We start from the raw sequence: 21029 nt of genomic DNA on the forward strand, positions 1-21029 counted from the left end.
ACAGAAAGTCGTGAGAAGAGTAGGCCTACACTCCAGATAGGGAGGGTAACCAGGCTTGGAGGGAGAGGAGGCGGAGAGGTCTGTGAGGGGGATCTGCACCTGGCCTCCTACCAGCCCATGGCCACAATGAGGCCCCAGAGAGGAAGCTCAGAGGGTGGCCAGGCCTGCAGCAGGACCAGCTCTAGAGCAGGAAGCCTCCCACCCTGGCATAAGTATAATTCCAGCAAGATTGGCAGGTAGGAGAGGAAACCCCCCCCCCCCCCAAAGACCTGAGCCTAAGCTTTCCTATAAGCCCAGTGGAAAGGTGCTCAGAAAAAATTCAGTCAGGTCATTGAGATTAAAGAAAATTCTAGTTCTTACACAGTCAAGGAGCAACTAGAAGTTGCGATCTCCTGCACGAATCACAGTCTAGGTAACTTCCTTACCTGATCAGGCATTTGCATCCTCCACTAGGAAGGGCAGGCCCTGTGTTCTGTCCTTCTCTGAATTCCCACCCCCACTCCGAGCCCAGTGAGGAGGCCACAGTTAGCATGAGCCCAGATCACTATTCACCAAATCCTGACTTCAGCAAGTAAAACCAGCCTCTACCTCTACTTGGAAAATCAGAGTCAGAGGCAGGTCCCCAGATAAAGCTGGGAGGGCAAGCAGGTAACCTGGCTGGGACTCAGCATGAATTTCTGCCTGGCTCCTCCTCTGGGCTGGAAGCATAGTGGAAGGAACCCTGTTCTTACCCACCAGTGCACTGCAGGAGCCTAGCTGAGGGAGAGGACAAAGACGATGCAAGATAAATGTTTGCTGATATTTATTAGTGGCTGAGTGGTAGACACAGCCTGTGCCACTACCCAGGGCCCCACCCCAGCTCACCTGGTACCAAGAGTAGGCTCGGTCCGCTGGGTTGATGAGGATGGTCAGGACCTTGGCCTTGGGTAACAGGGCAGCTGCCCGCCGGGGAGCCACTTCCGAATCAAAGTAGTTGGCGCTTTTCTCAAAGTAGAAGTCGGAGGTGGTGTTGGAGGGGATAGGGAAGAACTCCATGTACCTGCAGGAAGCCCACAGAGGGGGCGCTCACAGGCAAGATTCAGGAGAAGGGCCTGAGGAACGCAGTCGGGAGGGCCCGGGCCGGGTTCACTAGGGGGTGGAACGTGAGAAAGCAAGCAGGCACACTGCTCTCAGTCTAACAAGGACTTACTTCTGCCGGGATCCGAGACAGAGGGAGTCTGCCAAGTGGCCACTCTAATGAATTTGTTCCTTTTTTGGGGAGACCCTGGGATCAGGAGGATCTTTTCCTCTTAAGTGGGATGCTCCCACAGTGAAACTGACAGGGCCCTAACCCTTACTGCCACAAGGGGGCGAGCGGGGACGCTTCTGACCGGGAAACCCAGCACTGAGGGGAAGGACGCCCTCTGCTGCCTCCAGGCTGCAGGGTTTCCTTCCTGACCTGATGGTACTTTCTAAGCTGTTACTGTAGACCAGCAGACAAGGAGGGGAGGCGATTGACTGCCTGCCATCTGTTCCCCCACACTCCGCCCGCCTCCTATGGGTGAACCTGACAGCTTCCCAGATGAACCTCCCACATCCCGCTCAGAGTGACTGTCCACACCAGTCCTCTGAGATCTCCTCTAGGTTGAGGGCTCCCCAGAAAACCAAATAAACACTCCAGACCCTCCCAGGGGCACCTACTCATGGAAGATGGAGCTACAGCTTCGGAAGTTTCTGGGAACCAAAGCCCACAGAGCCCATCATAGTTAAGGGCATAGGAGCCCTACTCTATCCTGTGAGGCGAGGTTTCTCCTGGGTGGTCCCAGGGACCCATTTATCAGAATTCAGTTACCTGGGGGCCTGGGGGATTTCTGTACCCCTACAAACAAAATATTTGGAGTGGAGCTGAGAAATTGCTAGTTCTCTCACATGTCCAAAATTTCTTTACAAAATAGCACCTTTATGTTCACAATTCATTGTTTGTTATACCTAAATGGAGAAAGCTCTGAGAAAGAAGCTTTTTTGCTAAGTTTGTAGCAAAGCCATCTGGCAGCAAACCTTGACTTAGAATCTTACTTGGCATATACTTTGCTACAGATATACACATACTTTGCTACAGATATATTAATAAACTTGCTAATGGGTGCTGCCCCAGACTTTGGTGAAGGTGCTGTTAAATATATTATGTCTCTCTAAATCCATAAAGAGGTGACTTCCAATCATGTATCTGGTTACAATGGATTTTAGATAAGAGACTGTGGCAGTATCGGAGAGAGTAAACGAAAGCTAGATTGCCTGACAGATGATTGAAAGAAAGAAAGAGGCTGATGGAATACACAGAGAAACACCAAAAAACAAACAGAATAACACCCATGAGGTCTCTACTCAGGTAAACCACAGACATAAAAATAATAAAAAAGAGCAACGCGTGTATAAGGTTAGAAAAGATGAGAGAGAGGCAAACAAGAAACAGTGTGAAACCATCCCCACTAGCACCCACACCCTGAGGGAGCCTCTGGTGACAGCTTCTGGTAGGAATCTGCAATTCCAGCCACATTCCCAGGAGATTCCCTGAAGACTTAACGAGCCACCTCTGAAGGGCTCACAAGATCGCCTCCTGCTACACGGTCAGCCACACACAGTGGAAAGGGCCAGCTTTCTGGTCCGAACACCTGGATTTTAACCCCTGCTCTGTCCTCAGCTTTCAGGGCCTCAGGCGTGTCCCTCTTCTCTTCTTGGACTCATGAAGGCAAGGAAGGGGATGGACTCTGACTTCTGGTATTCCCTGAGTCCAGGCAATAATATAAAAGGGCAAAGGGCTTCCTCATCAGTGTCCCATCTATGTGCAGGCTCCAACATCATGACTCAAGGGTCACTGCACTTTGTCCCTGTTTACAGGAACTGGCTGCGTGTGAGCAAGCGCCAGCTGCTTCCTGCTGTGGCCTCAGCAGACCTCCTCCTTGGCAGCCTCCATGGCGGCCGTCCTGTCCCACTGCTGACAGAAAGACCCACTCACCAGTCAATGCCTTTGTGATAGTTGTGGCCGTTAAAAAACTGGATCTCCTCAAAGGTCTCGGAGCTGGGGTAGTTGCTGCTGAGGTCGGGGTGCATGCCCAGGAACAGATAGAGGGCCGTGGTGCCTGCAGGGAAGGAAGGCAGGTGAGACCTGGGCCCAGGCCCCCAGCGAAAAGATAGAGTCTGAAATCCTGAGTTCTGGTCCTGGATCTCCGTTACTCACTGGGAGACACTGGAAAAGTCCCTTCTCTTCTCTGGGTTTAGTTTCCTCATCTCTACCATGAGGGAAACATACGAAACTCAGGACAGGCAAATACAGAGTTTGCAGATGGGCACCCCAACTCTTGAATCCACTGCAGACATCACTAGCCTATCACAACATTCTTCATCACAAAGACTTGACCTCAGAATCCTTCTCAGCACTGTACCCCGGCATTCACATCCACTTGATTACTGTCCCCTCAAAACCCCGAAGAAGACGGTTTCTGCTGGCCCCTTCAGGCCCTGGGCCTCGGGTCCTCTCTGGCACTTGGGAGGAACTCAAGGACAAGGGAGTTCCAGACTCGCCAGTCTGCTGGTGTGAAATTCTTGAAGGGCTAAGACATCTGGCCCAGATGCCTCCTGTTTGAATGCCCTTCCTTCACTCACACTCCCTCCCCATTCGACAGTACAGGGCTGACCCCCTCCCTTCAGAGAGTCCATTCCTTTCCTACACGGATCTACAGTTAACATGCTCTAATGAGAGCTTTCAGAAGAGAAGAGACTACAGGGTTCGGTGGTTCAGAGTATATATTTCGGGGGCACAGAGACCAGAGTCCCAGACCTGGATATGCCATCTCCTAACTAATGTGTTAGAGAAAGTGACAAGTTCTGCGAGCCTTGAGCGTTTTGTCTGTAACATGGGAATAGCCATCCATACCATACAGTGGGTGTGTCACCACTGCAGACATGACTGACTTGTCAGTCCTCTTTGCCCTGATCAAGTTTTGCCAGGCACTGGCTCAGTCTTGCACAGCATCTGATCTAGGCTTCTCTGCTTGGACTCAGAAACCCCCAAGAGGACACCAAGAGAGCTCCCTGAGGCTGTGGTTCACAATAGGAGAATTCAATGCCCAACCTCTACCCTTCCCACCTCCACACTGATGGGCAACTCATGGTCACCCCAGCTTCAGTCCCACGTCCTGGGAAAGAGGGTGTAGATTACTGGGGAGTGGAACCAGGGCACGACGGTCTCCAGAATTCTGTGGCTGGGACAGCAGGGGAAGCTGTCAAGACAGTCAGGGAAGCCGGTCAAGAGTGGAGAGACCTGCCTGTTTTCTGGGGGCCAATGATGAGGAGCTTTGGGAAGCGGTCACACGTCTTCTCCTTGGACCAGATGTCCTTATGGCGTTTGTCTTCGCAGGGATCCTAAAATGACAGTGGAAGAGATGTCAGGGCGGGGCAGAAGAACGGACTCAGTGAACGGATTCCAGACTCCCACTGCACATGGATGTGTGGCTCTGACAGCCCTGAGTGACAAGTGTAACTACACGTGTCCTTGTCACATCCCCACCTCAGGACACTGAGCTACTGGGAGGCAGCATCCATTTCTGGTCAGTCTCCTGCTCCCAGACAAAGCCTTAAAAAATGCTCACCCCAGCACTTGGCGCATAACAGGAGCTCACAGGCTCCTATTGTTGACTTTAAAAGTTCAGCAAGAGGTCAGAAAACTTTATGAAGTATAGTAAATCTTTTGAAATGTTTATTACATATTTTAGGCTTGGGTACTATCCGGTCTGTCACAACCACTCAACTCTGCTATTGGAGCTTGAAAGTAGTCACAGACAGTATGTACAAGAATGAGTATGGCCATGTGCCAATAAAAATGTACAAAAATAGACCACAGGCCATACTGACTTAAAAGCTAGGTTGTGGACTCCTGGTCTGAACTGTGAGCCCATCAATTCAAGCTTCTGCTCCTAGTTTTTGACAGTCCCCACTGGTGCAAACAGCCAATGTGGAAATGATGCTCAGTTGCAGAAGTGTCTGGTGGTGAAATTAAAGTCTGATGCAGTAAAGAACAATATTGCACAGGAACCTGGAACATTAGGTACATGAATCAAGGTAAATTGCACATGGTCAAGTAGGAGATGGCAAGAGTGAACATCAACATCTTAGTCAGTGAACTAAAATGATAGGAATGGGTGAATTTAATTCAGATGACTATTATAACTACTACTGTGGGCAAGAATCCCTTAGAAGAAATGGAGTAGCCTCATAGCCAAAGAAAGAGTCCAAAATGCAGTACTTGGGTGCAATCTCAAAAACAACAGAAAGATCTTGGTTCATTTCCAAGGCAAACCATTCAGCATCACAGCAATCCAAGTCTATGCCCCAACCACTAATGCTGAAGAAGATGAACTTGAACAGTTCTATTAAGACCTATAAGATCTTTTAGAACACCAAAAAAAAGATGTCCTTTTCATCACTGGGAAGTGGAATGCAAAAGTAGGAAGTCAAGAGACACCTTAAGTAACAGGCAAGTTTGGCCTTGGAGTACAAAATGAAGCAGGGCAAAGGCTAACAGTTTTGCCAAGACAACACACTGATCATAGCCAACACTCTCTTCCAACAACACAAGAGACAACTCTACACATGGACATCACCAGAAAGTCAATATCAAATTCAGATTGATTATATTCTTTGCAGCCAAAAATGGAGATGCTCTATACAGGCAGCAAAAACAAGACCAGGAGCCGACTGTGGCTCAGATCATGAACTCCTTATTGCCAAATTCAGATTTAAGTTGAAGAGGTAGGGAAAAGCACTAGGCAATTCAGATATAACCTAGATCAAATCCCTTATGATTATACAGTGGAAATGACAAATAGATTCAAGAGATTAGATCTGACAGAGTGCCTGACGAACTATGGATAGAGGTTCATAACACTGCACAGGAGACAGTGATCAAAACCATCCCCAAGAAAAAGAAATGCAAAAAGGCAAAATGGTTGTCTGAGGATGCCTTATAAATAGCTGAGAAAAGAAGAGAAGGGAAAGGAGAAAAGGAAAGATACACCCACCTGAATGCAGAGTTTCAAAGAATAGCAAGGAGAGATAAGAAAGCCTTAAGTGAACAATGCAAAGAAATAGAGGAAAGCAATAGAATGGGAAAGACTAGAGATCTCTTCAAGAAAATTAGAGATACTAAGGGAACCATTTAATGCAAAGATGGTCACAATAAAAGACAGAAATGGTATGGATCTAATAGAAGCAGAAGAGATTAAGGAGAGGTGGCAAGAATACACAGAACTGTACAAATAAGGTCTTAATGACCCAATAACCACAATGGTGTGATCACTCAGGTAGAGCCAGACATCCTGGAGTGTGAAGTCAAGTGGGCCTCAGGAAGCATTACTATGAACAAAGCTAGTAGAGGTCATGGAATTCCAGCTGAGCTATTTCAAATCCTAAAAGATGATGCTGTTAAAATCCTGCACTCAAAATGCCAGCAAATTTGGAAAACTCAGCAGGGGCCACAGGACTGGAAAAGGTTGGTTTCCATTCCAATCTCAAAGAAGTGCAATGCCAAAGAATGTTCTAACTCCCGCAAAATTGCATTCATTGCACATGCTAGCAATGCAATGCTCAAAATCCTTCAAGCTAGGCTTCAACAGTACATGAATCGAGAACTTCCAGATGTACAAGCTGGATTTAGAAAAAGGAGAGGAACCAGAGATCATATTACCAACATTTGTTGATCATAGAAAAAGAAAAGGAAAACCCAGAAAAACATCTACTACTGCTTTATTGACTACACTAAAGCCTTTGACTGTGTGGATCACAACAAACTGTGGAAATACCAGACCACCTAACCTGCCTCCTGAGAAATCTGTATGCAGGTCAAGAAGCAACAGTTAGAACTGGACATGAAACAATGGACTGGTTCAAAATTGGGAAAGGAGTACGTCAAGGCTGTATATTGTCACCCTGCTTATTTAACTTACACGCAGAGTATATCACACAAAATGCTGGGCTGGATGAAGCACAAGCTGGAATCAAGATTGCTGGGATATGCAGATGACACCACCTTAATGGCAGAAAGCAAAGAGGCACTAAAAAGCCTCTTGATGAAGGCAAAAGAGGAGAGTGAAAAAGCTGATTTAAAACTCAACATTCAAAAAATTATGATCAAGGCATCCAGTCCCATCACTTCATGGCAAATAGATAGGGAAAAAATGGAAATAATAACAGACTTTATTTTCTTGAGCTCTAAAATCACTTTGGATGGTGACCGCAGCCATGAAATTAAAAGACACTTGCTCCTTGGGAGAAAGTCATGACAAACCTAACAGTGTATTAAATGACAGAGACATCACTTTGCCAACAAAGGTACATACAGTCAAAGCTAAGGTTTATTCAGTAGTCATGAATGAATGTGACAGCTGGATCATAAAGAAGGCTGAGGGCCCAAGAATTGATGCTTTCGAACTGTGGTGCTGGAAAAGACTCTTGAGAGTCCTTTGGACTGCAAGAAGATCAAACCAGTCAATCCTAAAGGAAATCACCCTGAATATTCATTGGAATGACTGATGCTGAAGTTCAAATACTTTGGCCACCTGATGCGAAGAGCAGATTCATTGGAAAAGACCCTGATGCTGGGAAAGATTGAGGGCAGGAGGAGAAGCGGGTGACAGAGGATGAGATTATTGGAAGGCATCATCCATTGATTCAATGGACATGAGTTTGAGCAAACTCCAGGAGACAGCAAAGGACAGGGAAGCCTGGCGTGCCACAGTCCATGAGGTTGCAAAGAGTGGGACACGACTGAGCAACTGAACAATTAGGGCAGACTTCCCCAAGAACTGTCACTTAAGCTCTCTGACTGGTCCCCTTTCCCGGGCTCAGAGCCTGCTGGAGTGAGAAGGGACATAACAGACAGTCCAGGCAGGCCAGCAGCTGCTTTCCACACTCATTTACACCATGTTCATTGCAGTTCTATGCTGCTGTTTTTCACAGGCTGTGTGTGAGTGTGCATTCACATAGGTTCTGCATGGGAGGTTTCATGTGCACAAGAACAAGTGACAGCGCCCACACTGGTGAGCAAGTGTACACCTGAGTTTACACTTGAGAGAGTATGAGGGCTTGAGGACTGAGTCCCTGAATCTGTGCCTGCAGCACAGACCTGTGGGTGGTGGGCCTTCCTTCCCTGCAATGAGGTACCCAGGCCGCCCGCCCCACTCACCTGCCAGAGCGGGTCCTTCTCCTCGGAGAAGATCTGGAAGTACTTCTGGGCCAGCTGCACCGGGGGCAGCGTCTGCAGCCGGAGGTTGGTCCAGGAGTGCAGGAAGCGCGCCAGGTGCTTGAAGGTGTACAGGCCCAGGCGGTCATTCCCGTAGTTGGACAAGTGTGTCATGAAGATGCTGATCTGCTCCAGGGAGGGAAGATGGGAGGCAGGGGCTGTCAGCCTCGGAGCCTCCTTCACTACCTTCACCCCCACTTCTGACCCGCTGGCCTTGCTTAAGCTTATAGTGCTGCTCGATGACCAGTCCACGGTTCACCAGGGCCATTGGTAAACTCGCCACGTGACCGTGGACTAGGTGCACCCGGTGAATCCAGTCTGACTGACACCAAAGACAGCAGCCCCGAAAGGGAAGCTGACCTCCTGTGCAGACACATGGGTGCTCTTTTGTACTCTTTTGGCAGGAAGGTGAGGGGGTACATGAAACGTAAGGAATACACAGTTACCCCCCAAAGCTGATAACACCACCACTTGATATCTATCTAATATTATCAAAGCACAGATGATTATTTCCATTTTACAGATAAAGAGAGGCCCAGGAAAAGAGATGAAATGCACTCTACATCTATAGCGAGTGCCTTTTAAATTATATATATCAGTACATATATATAAATGTATACAGATATATAATGATATATCGTTTAACATATTCAGTTTATTATGTATGTTAATATGCAATATTCATATATTTATACATACACAAGGACTGGAAATAATAACATGGACAAAAATGCCAACTCTATTGTACAGAAGTGCAAGATGATAAAAGGAAACAAAGACTGCTCAGATTCTCTACCAAGGTCACACAGCAAGTGGGGACAGGGCCAGAGCTGGAATGAGGGTTTTCTAACTCCCAGCTGCACACCTGCTCCTACCCTCCCCCGGGGATGGCGGTCCAGCAGCCCCTCCTCACTGCCAGCCACGGGCTGTGGAGCACTCACAGGGTTCAGGAGCACGGTGAGGAAGAGCTCGCCCCCATTGATGATCTTGTCCAGCTCACTGGAGCCACCCGGGTACTCGTTGTAGAAGATGGTGTGTGTGAAGAGGCCACAGGTCTGCCGCGGGAGGACCTGGGGATGGGGCGGGAGAGGAGCTATGGCTTCTCCAGGTCCGGATGGCGGCAGGCAGGGTGTCTCCTCAGAGAGGCAGCCTCCTGTGTGACCACACGGCCCCCACCCTTGGGGGTCTTCCCCACCAAAGAAGGTCTGCAGCCTGTGACAGTCCCCCAAGTGAGCCCGCCCCGGCCTTGCCAGTTTACACATGTAAATTCTTTTCATACTTCTCTGTACAAAATGAGCAGACTCCAAGGTATTAGGGACTGGCAAGGGGGAATCTTTCTGGCAGTCCGGCCTGTGTGCCCGCAAGGGCCCTGTCCCTCTCTAGAGCAGCGCTCCCAGGCACGCTCTGTGACTCCTCTCCTGGCTTTAGCACTTGCCTCATGGCATTCTCGGCTGTGCACTGGTTTAGCTGTTTCTTATGTGATCCAGGAGAGTAGAGAACTCACCCTCTCTGTCACCACCTCATCCCCAGAGTCAGTAGGAATGCCTGAAAGGAGGAGGTCAGTGGACAGATGGATGGAGGTGTGACTCTGGCCTTCCCACAGCTGCCCATCTGGACTGATGAGAACTGTCCAGCCACTCCAGGGGCTGAGGTCAAAAACAGAGTAATCTTCTTCTCTTTCACATGCTATATCCAACTCATCAGCAGTTCCTGTATGCTCTAACTACTAAATGAGCCCAGAATCTGATCACATTCTAGCACTGCACCCGGGGCCAAGCCACTGTACCTCAACTGGAAGACTGGAGCAGCCTCCACTGGCTCCCCACTTTATCCTCTAGGAGCCAGAATGATGGAAATCCTTTTAATATATGAGTCAGGTCATCAGAGCACTCCATTCAAAACCCTCCCAACACAGACTAAAAGCTAAAGTCCATCCAGGGGTGTTATGTTGCCCTGCATGACCTGGTCCACCAATCACCCTTCTGACTTCATCTCCTGCCATGTCCCAACTTGTCCCTTCCAGCCATAGTTGCCTGTTAGTTGGTCCCCAAAGCCACCTGGCACAAGCCTGCCTCAGGGCCTTTGCACTTGTTTTCTCTGCCATGCATGCTCTGCCTCGTGTAGCAGCAGGGCTCCATCCCCAGAAAGCTCTCCCTAACCATCTTGTTTAAGCTTCTTCTCTTCCTGCATGCATGCTAAGTCGCTTCAGTCATGTCCGACTCGGCAATTCTTATGGACCATAGCCTGCCAGGCTCCTCTGTCCATGGGATTATCCAGACAAGAATACTGGACTGGCTTGCCAGGCCCTCCTCCAGGGATCTTTCTGACCCAGGGATCAAAGCTGTGCCTCTTATGTCTCCCTGCACTGGCAGGTAGGTTCTTTACCCCTAGCGTCACCTGGGAAGCCCTCTCCTCTTCTGAGCACACCCTATCTCCATCCCCTCTTTGATTTTTCTCCACAGCACTTATACCATCTGACCATTATGTACTTTACACAGTTATGAATGCACTGTCTCCTGTCACTAGAATGTCAGGTCTACAAAGGTGGGGACTTCTGTTGACTTTGTGCATTTCAGTATTCCCAGTGTATAAAAAAGGGACAGACACATTTTACGTAAGCCAACAAATGGATGAGACAGAGGCCTGTCCCAGGGCCTCACTAGAGGCCTCTTAAAAAATGTTCATCCACCTGATCCTGTCACAAAAGCATAAGAGTCTCTCACTAAAGAGGCAGGCAGGCATCCTCCCTCCCTGGGATAGGAAGCCTCAGGTGACAGAGGGGACAGCAGAAACCCCTAACCAGGTCCCCAAAGTCCTGCCTCTCAGGCTCCTGGCCGCACTCACCATGATGCCGTTGTGGATGAAACCGCGACGGTAGCGGGCTGGCTTCAGGTGGGGGTACTCCTCCGTGCTGGTCACGCGGATGCTCCACACCTGCTTCCAAGCCTCGTAGAGCTGCACATGCACGGGGTACACGCCCGAGTGGTGGGGTGCCACCGCATACCCCATGTCTGTGGGAATGCCGTGCTCCTGGGGAGAGGAGGCCCAGGGCAGGGTGAGCACAGGGCTCCTGCTCCTCTGGGCCTTACTTCCCCTTTGCAGGGCAGGGGAGAGAAATCAGAGACCAGGACGGCAGGGCAACAGGTCCGAGACCTCGAGGTGCAGATGGAGAAGCTGAGGCTCGGGGCCCAGAGTCTCGGAGGAAAGCACCAGCCAAGCTGGGACTCCCGCTCTCAGCCCAGCATTCACTTCCTTCTGCACCAGGAGTGAGGAGCAAGGATGGGCACCACTCTGCCTTCGTGGTCTCTATGACTGGCTGGTGGCTCGGGAGGCATCGGCACCAGGCCTCATTCTCTCCTTGCTGGGCACCTCTTCCAGCTGTCCAGGGCTCCTAGTCTAGCCTCAAGACAAGAGCTTGGGCTCCGGAAGCCAACAGTCCTGGGTTTAAGTCCTGGTTAGACCTCTTATAAGCTGGGGTGGCTTCCCTGAGCTTCCGTTTCTTGGCTAAAATGATGCTATTGAGATACCGGGTTCTTCGGTATCAGTGAGGCTTCAGTGAGACAGTGGCTATAAAGATGTTAATAAAAAGCTGTCACATGGAACTGCAAAAGCAGCGGGAGGCCAGCAGTTCTGACCCCCAGTCCAGCCCCGAGCCCACCCGACTCTGCCCTGCAGGGAATCTTACTCACGACAGCGAACTTCTTGTTCAGGGCCATCTGCTCAGCCAGCACGGACTGGTTGTGGAAAAGGTGGGGCTGCATGTGGCTCCACATGTGGGGGAACCACCAGAACTCCTTCACGTATGACAGCAGCAGGTCGTCCCCCGCATCCTCAGCATCGGTACCTACAGCCCAAAGCACAGGCAGCTCAGCCCAACCCAACTGCCTGGAGGCCCGGGGATGGGCGTGGAAGGCCACTGCCCACCCAAAGTCGCTCAGAGCAATTCTATGAGCTACAGGGCAGCAGAGACAGAGCCCCAGTCCAGGCCCTGGGACCATGTGGCCTTGACTCAGTGGATGACTCCGACCAAGTTCTCCCCATATTTGGGCCCTCAAGGCCTATCTGTGCAATATGCAGTTCAGATACAATGATCCCAAGGGTTTCCTCTAGCTCTGACTTGCTTGCTGTGATTTTATTCCTGTTTTTCTATTGGGTTACTTGTCTTTTACTTATTATAGATGTTCTCTGTATATATACAGGATGTTTAAGCTGTCTTGTGTACATCACCACAACTACCTCTGAGATGCTAAGGGTCTTGTGCGTGTGCTCAATCATGTCTGACTCTTTGCAACCCAATGGACTGCAGCCTGCCAGGTTCCTCTCTCCATGGAATTTTCCAGGCAACAATACTACAGCAGGTTGCCATTTCCTACTCCAGGAGATGGAACCTGCATCTCTTGTGTCTCCTGCATCAGCAGGCAGATTCTGTACCATTAGTGCCAGCTGGGAAGTCCTGTTAAGGGTTAAGAATATAAAATTACTAACAAACCACCCAGTGTTGCTCTTATTTGGCTTTGGAGCTAAGCCACAGACTTTCCTCCAGAGCTGCAGACTAGCAGGGTTTGCCTAGAATTTAAGAGAGGCTGTCCTCACCGTGGCCCAAGCAGAAGGCAGCTCAAGTGAATACTCACTACAGATGACCACTCAGGAGCTGTTCCCTCCTGCCCAGTCTGAAGGGTAGCATGTGAGGAACAAGGGAAAGTCACCAAGAGGAGGGCAAGTATGAACCAGACAGCCCTCAGCCTTCAACCTCAACCCTTAAGACACGAAAATAAACTCATTCCAGGCAGAGAACAGGATAAAAACCCACAAGAACAACTAAATGAAGTGGAGATAGGCAACCAACCTGTAGAAGAACTTAAAGATACTAAAGTGTGAGTTGCTCAACCTTGTCTGACTCTTTGCAATGCCACGGACTGTAGCCTGTCAGGCTCCTCTGTCCATGGAATTCTCCAGGCAAGAATACTGGAGTGGGTTGTCATTTCCTTCTCCAGGGGATCTTCCCAACCCAGGGATCAAACCCAAGTCTCTCTCATTGTAGGCAGATACTTTACTGTCTGAGCCACCAAGGAATAAGAATTTAGAGGAACGATAGAAAGCATGATTCAAAATATCAGAAAAAGAATGGAGGCATAGATCATTAAAATACAAAAGATGTTTAACAAAGAGCTAGAAGATTTAAAGAACAAACAGATGAAAACAATACAATAACTGGAATGAAAAATACACTAGAAGAAATCAATAGCAGAATAACTGAGTCAGAAGAAGTCAGTGGAAAGACAGAATGATAGAAATCACAGCCATGGAACAGAATAAAGAAAAAACTAAAAGAAATGAGGACAGTCTCAGAAACTTCTGGTATAATATTAAATATACCAACATTCCCTTTTAGGGTCCCGAAGGAAGAGAGAGAGAAAGGGACTGAGAATATATGAACAGACTATAGCTGAGAAGTCTCCTAACATGAGAAACTAATAAACCAAGTTCAGAAAGCACATTAGAATCCCATAAGACATAAACCTAAGGAGGACCATAAACCCCTCCAACACATATTAATAAAACAGACAAAAATTAAAAGAAAAACAAAAAAATATTAAAAACAAAAAGCAACAAATAACATACAAGGAGACTCCCATAGAGTTATCAGCTGATTTTTCAGCAGAAACGCTGGAGGCCAGAAGGGATGGCACAATATACTTAAAGTGATAAAAGGGAGACACCTACAGCCAAGAATACTCTATCCAGCAAGGCTTTCATTCAGATTCAATGGAGAAATCAAAAGCTTTACAGACAAGCATAAGCTAAGAGAATTCAGTACCACCAAATCAGCCTTACAACAAATCTTAAAGGAACTTCTTTAGGCAGAAAATAAGGGGCCACAACAAGAATCGGGAAAATTACAAAATGGGAAAGCTCACTATTAGGCAAACAAAGTAAAAGTAGGAAATTATTCATATACAAATCTAATATCAAACCAGCAATCGAGAAAAGAGGAGAGTACAAATAAAGAATATTGGAAATTAAGAGACCAGCAACTTAAAACAATCTTGTGTATATGTAGACTACTATATCAAAACCTCAGGGAAGCCACACACATACACACAAAATCTACAAAAGATACAGACACAAAAAAGGAAAAGTAATCCAAATACAACAGTAAAGATAAACATCAAATCACAAGAGAAAAGAACAAAAGAGGAAAGGAAAAAAAAAACTTTAGAAATACATCCAACTAACAACTAACAAAATGGCATTAACAGCATACATATTGATAATTACCTTAAATGTAAAAGGATTAAATGCTCAAACCAAAAGACATAAATTGGCTGAATGGCTACAAAAATAAGACCCATATATACATATGCTGTTTACAACACTCTTTTAGGAAGGGTCTCAGGAAGCATTACTACAAACAAAGCTAGTGGAGGTGATGGAATTCCAGATGAACTATTTAAAATCCTAAAAGATGATGCTGTTAAAGTGCTGCATTCAATATACCAACAAATTTGGGAAATTCAGCAGAGGTCCCAGGACTGGAAAAGGTCAGTTTTCATTCCAATCTCAAAGAAGGGCAATGCCAAAGTATGTTCAAACTACCACACAATTATACTCATTTCACATGCTAAAAGGTAATGCTCAAAATCCTTCAAGCTGGGCTTCAACAGTAATGTGAACCAAGAAATTCCAGATGTACAAGCTGGATTTAGAAAAGGCAGAGAAACCAGAGACCACATTTCCAATATCCATTATAGAAAAAGAAAGGGAATTCCAGAAAAACATCTACTTCTGCTTCACTGACTACAGTAAACCCTTTGTGTGGATCACAACAAATAGTGGGAAATTCTAAAAGAGACAGAAATGCCAGACCACCTTACCTGCCTCCTGAGAAACCTATATGCAGGTCATGAAGCAACAGTGAGAACTGGACATGGAACAACAGACTGGTTCAAAATTGAGAAAGGAGTACATCAAGGCTGTATATTGTCACCCTCTTTATTTAACTTATATGCGGAGCACATCATGTGAAATGCCGGGCTGGATGAAGCACAAGTTGGAATCAACACTGCCAGGAGAAATATCAATAACCTCAGATATGCAGATGACACCACCCTAATGGCAGAAAGCAAGGAGGAACGAAATAAAGAGTCTCTTGATGAAGGTGAGAGAGGAATGTGAAAAACTGGCTTAAAACTCAACACCAAAAGAAACGAAGAATATGGCATCCAGTCCCATCACTTCATGGCAAACATATGGGGGAAAAAATGGAAACAACGGCAGATTTTATTTTCGTGGGCTCCAAAATCACTGTGGACGTTGACTGCAGCCATGAATTAAAAGATGCCTGCTCCTTGGAAAAAAGGCTATGATACCTAGACACTGTATTAAAAAGCACAGATGTCACTTTGCCGACAAAGGTACATGTGGTCAAAGCTATGGTTTTTCCAGCAGTCATGTACAGATGTGAGACTTAGACCATAAAGAAGGCTGGGGGCCAAAGAATTGATGCTTTCAAACTATGGTACTGGAGAAGACTCTTCAAAGTCCCTTGGACAGCAAGGAGATCAAACAAGTCAACCCTAAAGGAAATCAACCTTCATTATTCCCTGGAAGGACTGATGCGGATGCTCGAGTACTTTGGCCATCTGATGTGAACAGCCGACTCACTGGAAAATACCCTGATGCTGGGAAAGACTGAGGGCAGGAAGAGAAGGGGGCAACAGAAGATGAGATGGTTGGATGGCATACTGACTCAATGGACATGAGTTTGAGCAATCTCTCTCTCTCCAGGAGACAGTGAAGTACAGGGAAGCCTGGTATGCCGCAGTCTAATGGGTCGCAAAGGATTGGACATGACTGAACAACAGCAAGGTCAGAATGGCCATCATCAAAACATCTACAAAAAAAAAAAAAAAATCTACAAAAAATAAAGGCTAGAAAGGGTGCAGAGAAAAGGGAATGCTCCTACACTATTGGTGTGAATATAAATGGTTACAACCATGACGAAGAAGAATACCGAGGTTCCTTAAAAAACTATATACAGAATTATTAATACCACATGACCCAGCAATAACATTCCAGGGCAGATATCCAGAGAAAACCATTATTCAAAAAGATATATGCACCCCAGGGTTCACAGAAGCACTATTTACAATAGCCAAGACATGGAAGCAACTTATCTATCAACAGACCAATGCGTAAAGAAGAAGTGGTACATATATACAATGGAGTATTACCCAGCAATAAAAATGAGTGAAATAATATCATTTGCAGCAGCATGAATAAACTGAGAGATTCTTAGTGATATAAGTCAAACAGAGATGACAAGTACCATATGATATCACTTATAGGCAAAATCTAAGAAGTTGGTACAAATGAACTTATTTACAAACAGAATTAGAGTCACAGATATAGAAAACAAACCTATCGTGGAAAACACTTAGAGAGATGGGAATACCAGACCAACTTACCTGCCTCCTGAGAAGCCTGTATGCAGATGAAGAGGCAACAGTTAGAACTGAACATGGAACAACAGACTGGTTCAAAATTGACAAAGGAGTAAAACAAGGCTGAATATCATCTCTCTGGTTATTTAACTTATATGCACAGTATACCATGTGAAATGCCAGGCTGGATGAAGCACAAGCTGGAATCAAGATTGCCAGGAATTATACCAATAACCTCAAATATATAGATGACATGACCCTAATGGCAGAAAGCGAAGAGGAACTAAAGGACCTCTTGATGAAGGTGAAAGTGGAGGATGAAAAAGCTGCCTTAAAACTCAACACTCAAAAAAACAAAACTCCACACTCGGCTTCTGGTTCAAGATGGCAGAATAGAAGGACATGCGCTCATATCCTCCTGGGACAGCACCAAAATTACAACTAGCTGTTCAACAACCATCGACAGGAGGATGCTGGAACCCATCAAAAAAGAAAAAAACAACCCATGTCCAGAGACAAAGAAGCTGCAAGGAGACAGGAGCAGGCGCACAATCAGAACAAAGTCAAATCCTATACCCTCTGGGTGGGTGACCCACAGACTGGAGGACAATAACAAAGAAATTCTCACACTATTGTGAAGGTTCTGAACCTCAGGTCGGGCTTCCCAGCCTGGGGATCTGTCTAAGGGACTGGGAATCCCCAGGGAATTTGACCTTGCGGGCCAGCAGGACTTGATTATTGGAATTCCAGAGGACTGGGGGAAACAGAAACTCCAGTCTTGGAGGGCACAAACAAAATTCTCCACACACCAAGATCCAGGGGAGAGGAGCAGTGACCCTACGGGAGACTGAAGCAAAACTACCTGCTAGTGTTGGAGGGCCTCCTCTGGTGGCACGGGTCAGCAGAGGCTCATCACAGGGACAGGGGCACTGGAGGGTCCCCCTTGGTGTAAACCCTCCTGGAGTTCACCATTAACCCTACCAGAGAGTCCACAGACCCCAGGGCCGGTCGCCTCAGGCCAAACAATTATCAAGGAGGGAGTGCAAGACCACCCATTAGCAGATAATTGGATTAAAGTTTTACTGAGCAAGGCCCTACCCACAGAGCAAGACCCAGGTTTTCCCATCCCCAGTCCCTCCCCCATCAAGAAGCTTCAATTCAGTTCAGTTGCTCAGTTGTGTCCGACTCTTTGCGACCCCATGGACTGCAGCACACCAGGCTTCCCTGTCCATCACCAGCTCCCAGAGCTTGCTCAAACTCATGTCCATGGAGTCGGTGATGCCATCCAACCATCTCATCCTCTGTCATCCCCTTCTCCTACCTTCAATCTTTCCCAGCATCAGGGTCATTTCCAATGAGTCAGTTCTTCGCATCAGGTGGCCAAAGTATTGGAGTTTCAGCTTCAGCATCAGTCCTTCCAATGAATATTCAGGACTGATTTCCTTTAGGATTGACTGGTTTGATGATGATCTTGCTGTCCAAGGGACTCTCAAGAGTTTTCTCTAACACCACAGTTCAAAACCATTAATTCTTTGGCTCTCAGCTTTATGGTCCAACTCACATCCATTCATGACTACTGGAAAAATCATAGCTTTGAACAGACGAACCTCTGCTGGCAAAGTAATGTCTCTGCCTTTGAACATGCTGTCTAGGTTGGTCATAGCTTTTCTTCCAAGGAGCAAGTGTCTTTTAATTTCATGGCTGAAGTCACCATCTGCAGTGATTTGGGAGCCCCCAAAAATAAAGTCTCTCACTGTTTTCATTGTTTTCCCATCTATCTGCCAAGAAGTGATGGCACCAGATGCCATGATCTTAGTTTTCTGAATGTTGAGTTTTAAGCCAGCTTTTTCACTCTCCTCTTTCACTTTCATCAAGAGGCTCTTTAGTTCTTTGCTTTCTGCCATAAGGGTGGTGTCATCTGCATATGTGAGGTTACTGATATTTCAACAAGCTTACACAAGCTTACTTTTAGCCTCAGTTATCAGAGGGCAGACAGAAGAAGCAAGAAGAAGCACAGTCTCACAGGAGCTAAAACAAAAACCAAACTACAGAAAGTTAATCACAATGAAAAAGCAGCAAGTTATGTCTCAGATGAAGGGACAAGAAAAAATCCAAGAAAAAAAAACTAAATGAAGTGGAGAGAGGCAACCTTCCAGAAAAAGAATTCAGAAAAATGATAGTGAAGATGATCCAGGATCTCAGGAAAAGAATGGAGGTAAAGATTGAGAAGATGCAAGAAATGTTTACCAAAGACCTAGAAGAACTAAAGAATAAACAGAGATGAATGATACACTGGAAGGAATCAATAGCAGAATAACTGAGGCAGAAGAACAGATAAATGACCTGGAGGACAGAATGGTGGAAATCACTACCATAGAACAGATTATAGAAAAAAAGGAATGAAAAGAAATGAAGAGAACCTAAGAGACCTCTGGGACAACATTAAATGCACCAACATTTGCATTATAGGGGTCCCAGAAGGAGACGAGAGAGAGGACCTGAGGAAATATTTGTAGAGATAATAACTGAAAACTTCCTGGACGTGGGAAAGGAAATATTCAATAAAGTCCAGATAGCACAGAGAATCCCAGGAAGGATAAACCCAAGGAGGAACACAGTGAGACACACAGGAAACAAACTGAAAAAATTAAAGACAAAGATACAATATTAAAAGCAATAAGGGAAAATGACAAATAACATATAAGGGAACTCCATCACACTATCAGCTGATTTCTCAACAGAAACCTACAAGCCAGAAGGGAATGAGATGATATATTTAAAGTGATGAAAGGGAAGAACCTATAATGAAAAATACTCTACCCAGCAAGACTCTCCTTCAGACTTGATGGAGAAATCAAAGCTTTCCAGACAAGCAAAAGTTAAAAGAATTCAGCACCACCAAATCAGCTTTACAACAAATGCTAAAAGAACTTCTCCAGGGAGGAAACCTAAGAGAAGAAAAAGGCTTAGAGAAAGTAAAGCCAAAACAATTACGAAAAGGGTAATAGAATCATACATATTGATAATTACCTTAAATGTAAATGGATTAAATGCACCAACCAAAAGACAGACTGGCTGGGTGAATGAAAATGTGAGCATATATGCCTTTCCACTTGCCACATCACTCTGCTTGACCCCTGCCCCCCAAATTCTATGCAATTTTTTATATTGTTAAGTTAATCATGTTCCCATTATGGCTTGCAATTCTAATTATCTTGTAAATAAAATGTAAATAGAAAACAACCAGAGTTTAAAGATTAGTACACTTAATAGTGTTCAAATAATATTGTCCAGAACAACATATAGATTAAATTCAATCCCTATTAAATCTCAATTTATTTTCTAGTTTTTATATAACTTAAATCATTAAAAATTTTTTATTTTGTGGAGTATACCTTAACAATGTTGTGATAATTTCAGGTGGACAGCAAAGGGACTCAGCCAGACATATACATATCCATTCTCCCCTAAACTCTCCTATCCAGGCTGCCACATAACACTGAGCAAAGTCCCATGTGCTATACAGTAGGTCCTTGTTGGTTATTCATTTTCATTATAGCTAGGTGTACATGTCCATCCCAAACTCCTTAACTATCCCTTCCCCCTACCTGTCCCCCTGGCAAAGATAATACCTTCACTAAATTAGTGAGTCTGTTTCTGTTTTGTAAGTTCACTTGTATCATTTCCTTTAGATTCCACATATGCAGTATGTCATATGACATTTCTCCTTCTCTGACTTACCTCACTCAGTATGACATCTCCAGGTCCATCGATATTGCTGCAAATGGCATTATTCCATTTTTTAGTGGCTAACATTCCATTGTATAATGCAACACATATTCTTTATCCATTCCTCTGTCAAAGGACACTTAGGTGACCCCCAAGCCTTAACTATTGGAAACAGTGCTGCAGTGAATATTGGGGTGAATGTAACCTTTCAGATCATATTCTTCTCCAGACATATGCCTAGGAGTGGGATTGAAGGGTCATATGATAGTTATATTTTTAGTTTTTCAAGGAACCTCCATACTGTTCTCCAAAGTTCAGAATTACTTTATATTTTTATTTTAGAAATGGGGAAAGAATCCTAATTCCAAGGAATGCTGAAGAGCCAAAATAATCTTGCAAAACAGTGGTAACACATTCTTAGCATAGACTTACAGACCATGCGACAGACATGAGAACCCACAAACAAACCCTCACTTCTGTTTTCACTTGATTTCTGACAGAAGTGCTAAATCTGGTCACTGGGCAAAGAACAGATCCAACAAATGGCACTGCAAAACCCCGACCTCATGTGCATAACCTCG

The 21029-nt window shown here is 45.8% G+C and overlaps 1 protein-coding gene across 4 annotated transcripts in view; it reads right to left on the bottom strand.

Moving 5' to 3' along the window:
• The window catches only part of NDST1 (N-deacetylase and N-sulfotransferase 1), an 87416-nt gene that overhangs the window by 13341 nt on the left and 53046 nt on the right, over positions 1 to 21029 (bottom strand). For all 4 annotated transcript variants that reach the window (XM_043464955.1, XM_043464956.1, XM_043464959.1 and 1 more), the window contains 7 exons: positions 11965 to 12119; positions 11120 to 11305; positions 9217 to 9345; positions 8219 to 8401; positions 4305 to 4401; positions 2996 to 3119; positions 865 to 1039 (listed from right to left, as the gene is read on the bottom strand). In XM_043464955.1, the coding sequence (XP_043320890.1) occupies positions 865 to 1039; positions 2996 to 3119; positions 4305 to 4401; positions 8219 to 8401; positions 9217 to 9345; positions 11120 to 11305; positions 11965 to 12119 (1049 nt within the window). The remainder of the gene's footprint in view (positions 1 to 864; positions 1040 to 2995; positions 3120 to 4304; positions 4402 to 8218; positions 8402 to 9216; positions 9346 to 11119; positions 11306 to 11964; positions 12120 to 21029) is intronic.

The sequence above is a fragment of the Cervus canadensis genome, chromosome 4 (assembly GCF_019320065.1).
Source record: "Cervus canadensis isolate Bull #8, Minnesota chromosome 4, ASM1932006v1, whole genome shotgun sequence".
Classification (NCBI taxonomy): Eukaryota; Metazoa; Chordata; class Mammalia; order Artiodactyla; family Cervidae; genus Cervus; species Cervus canadensis.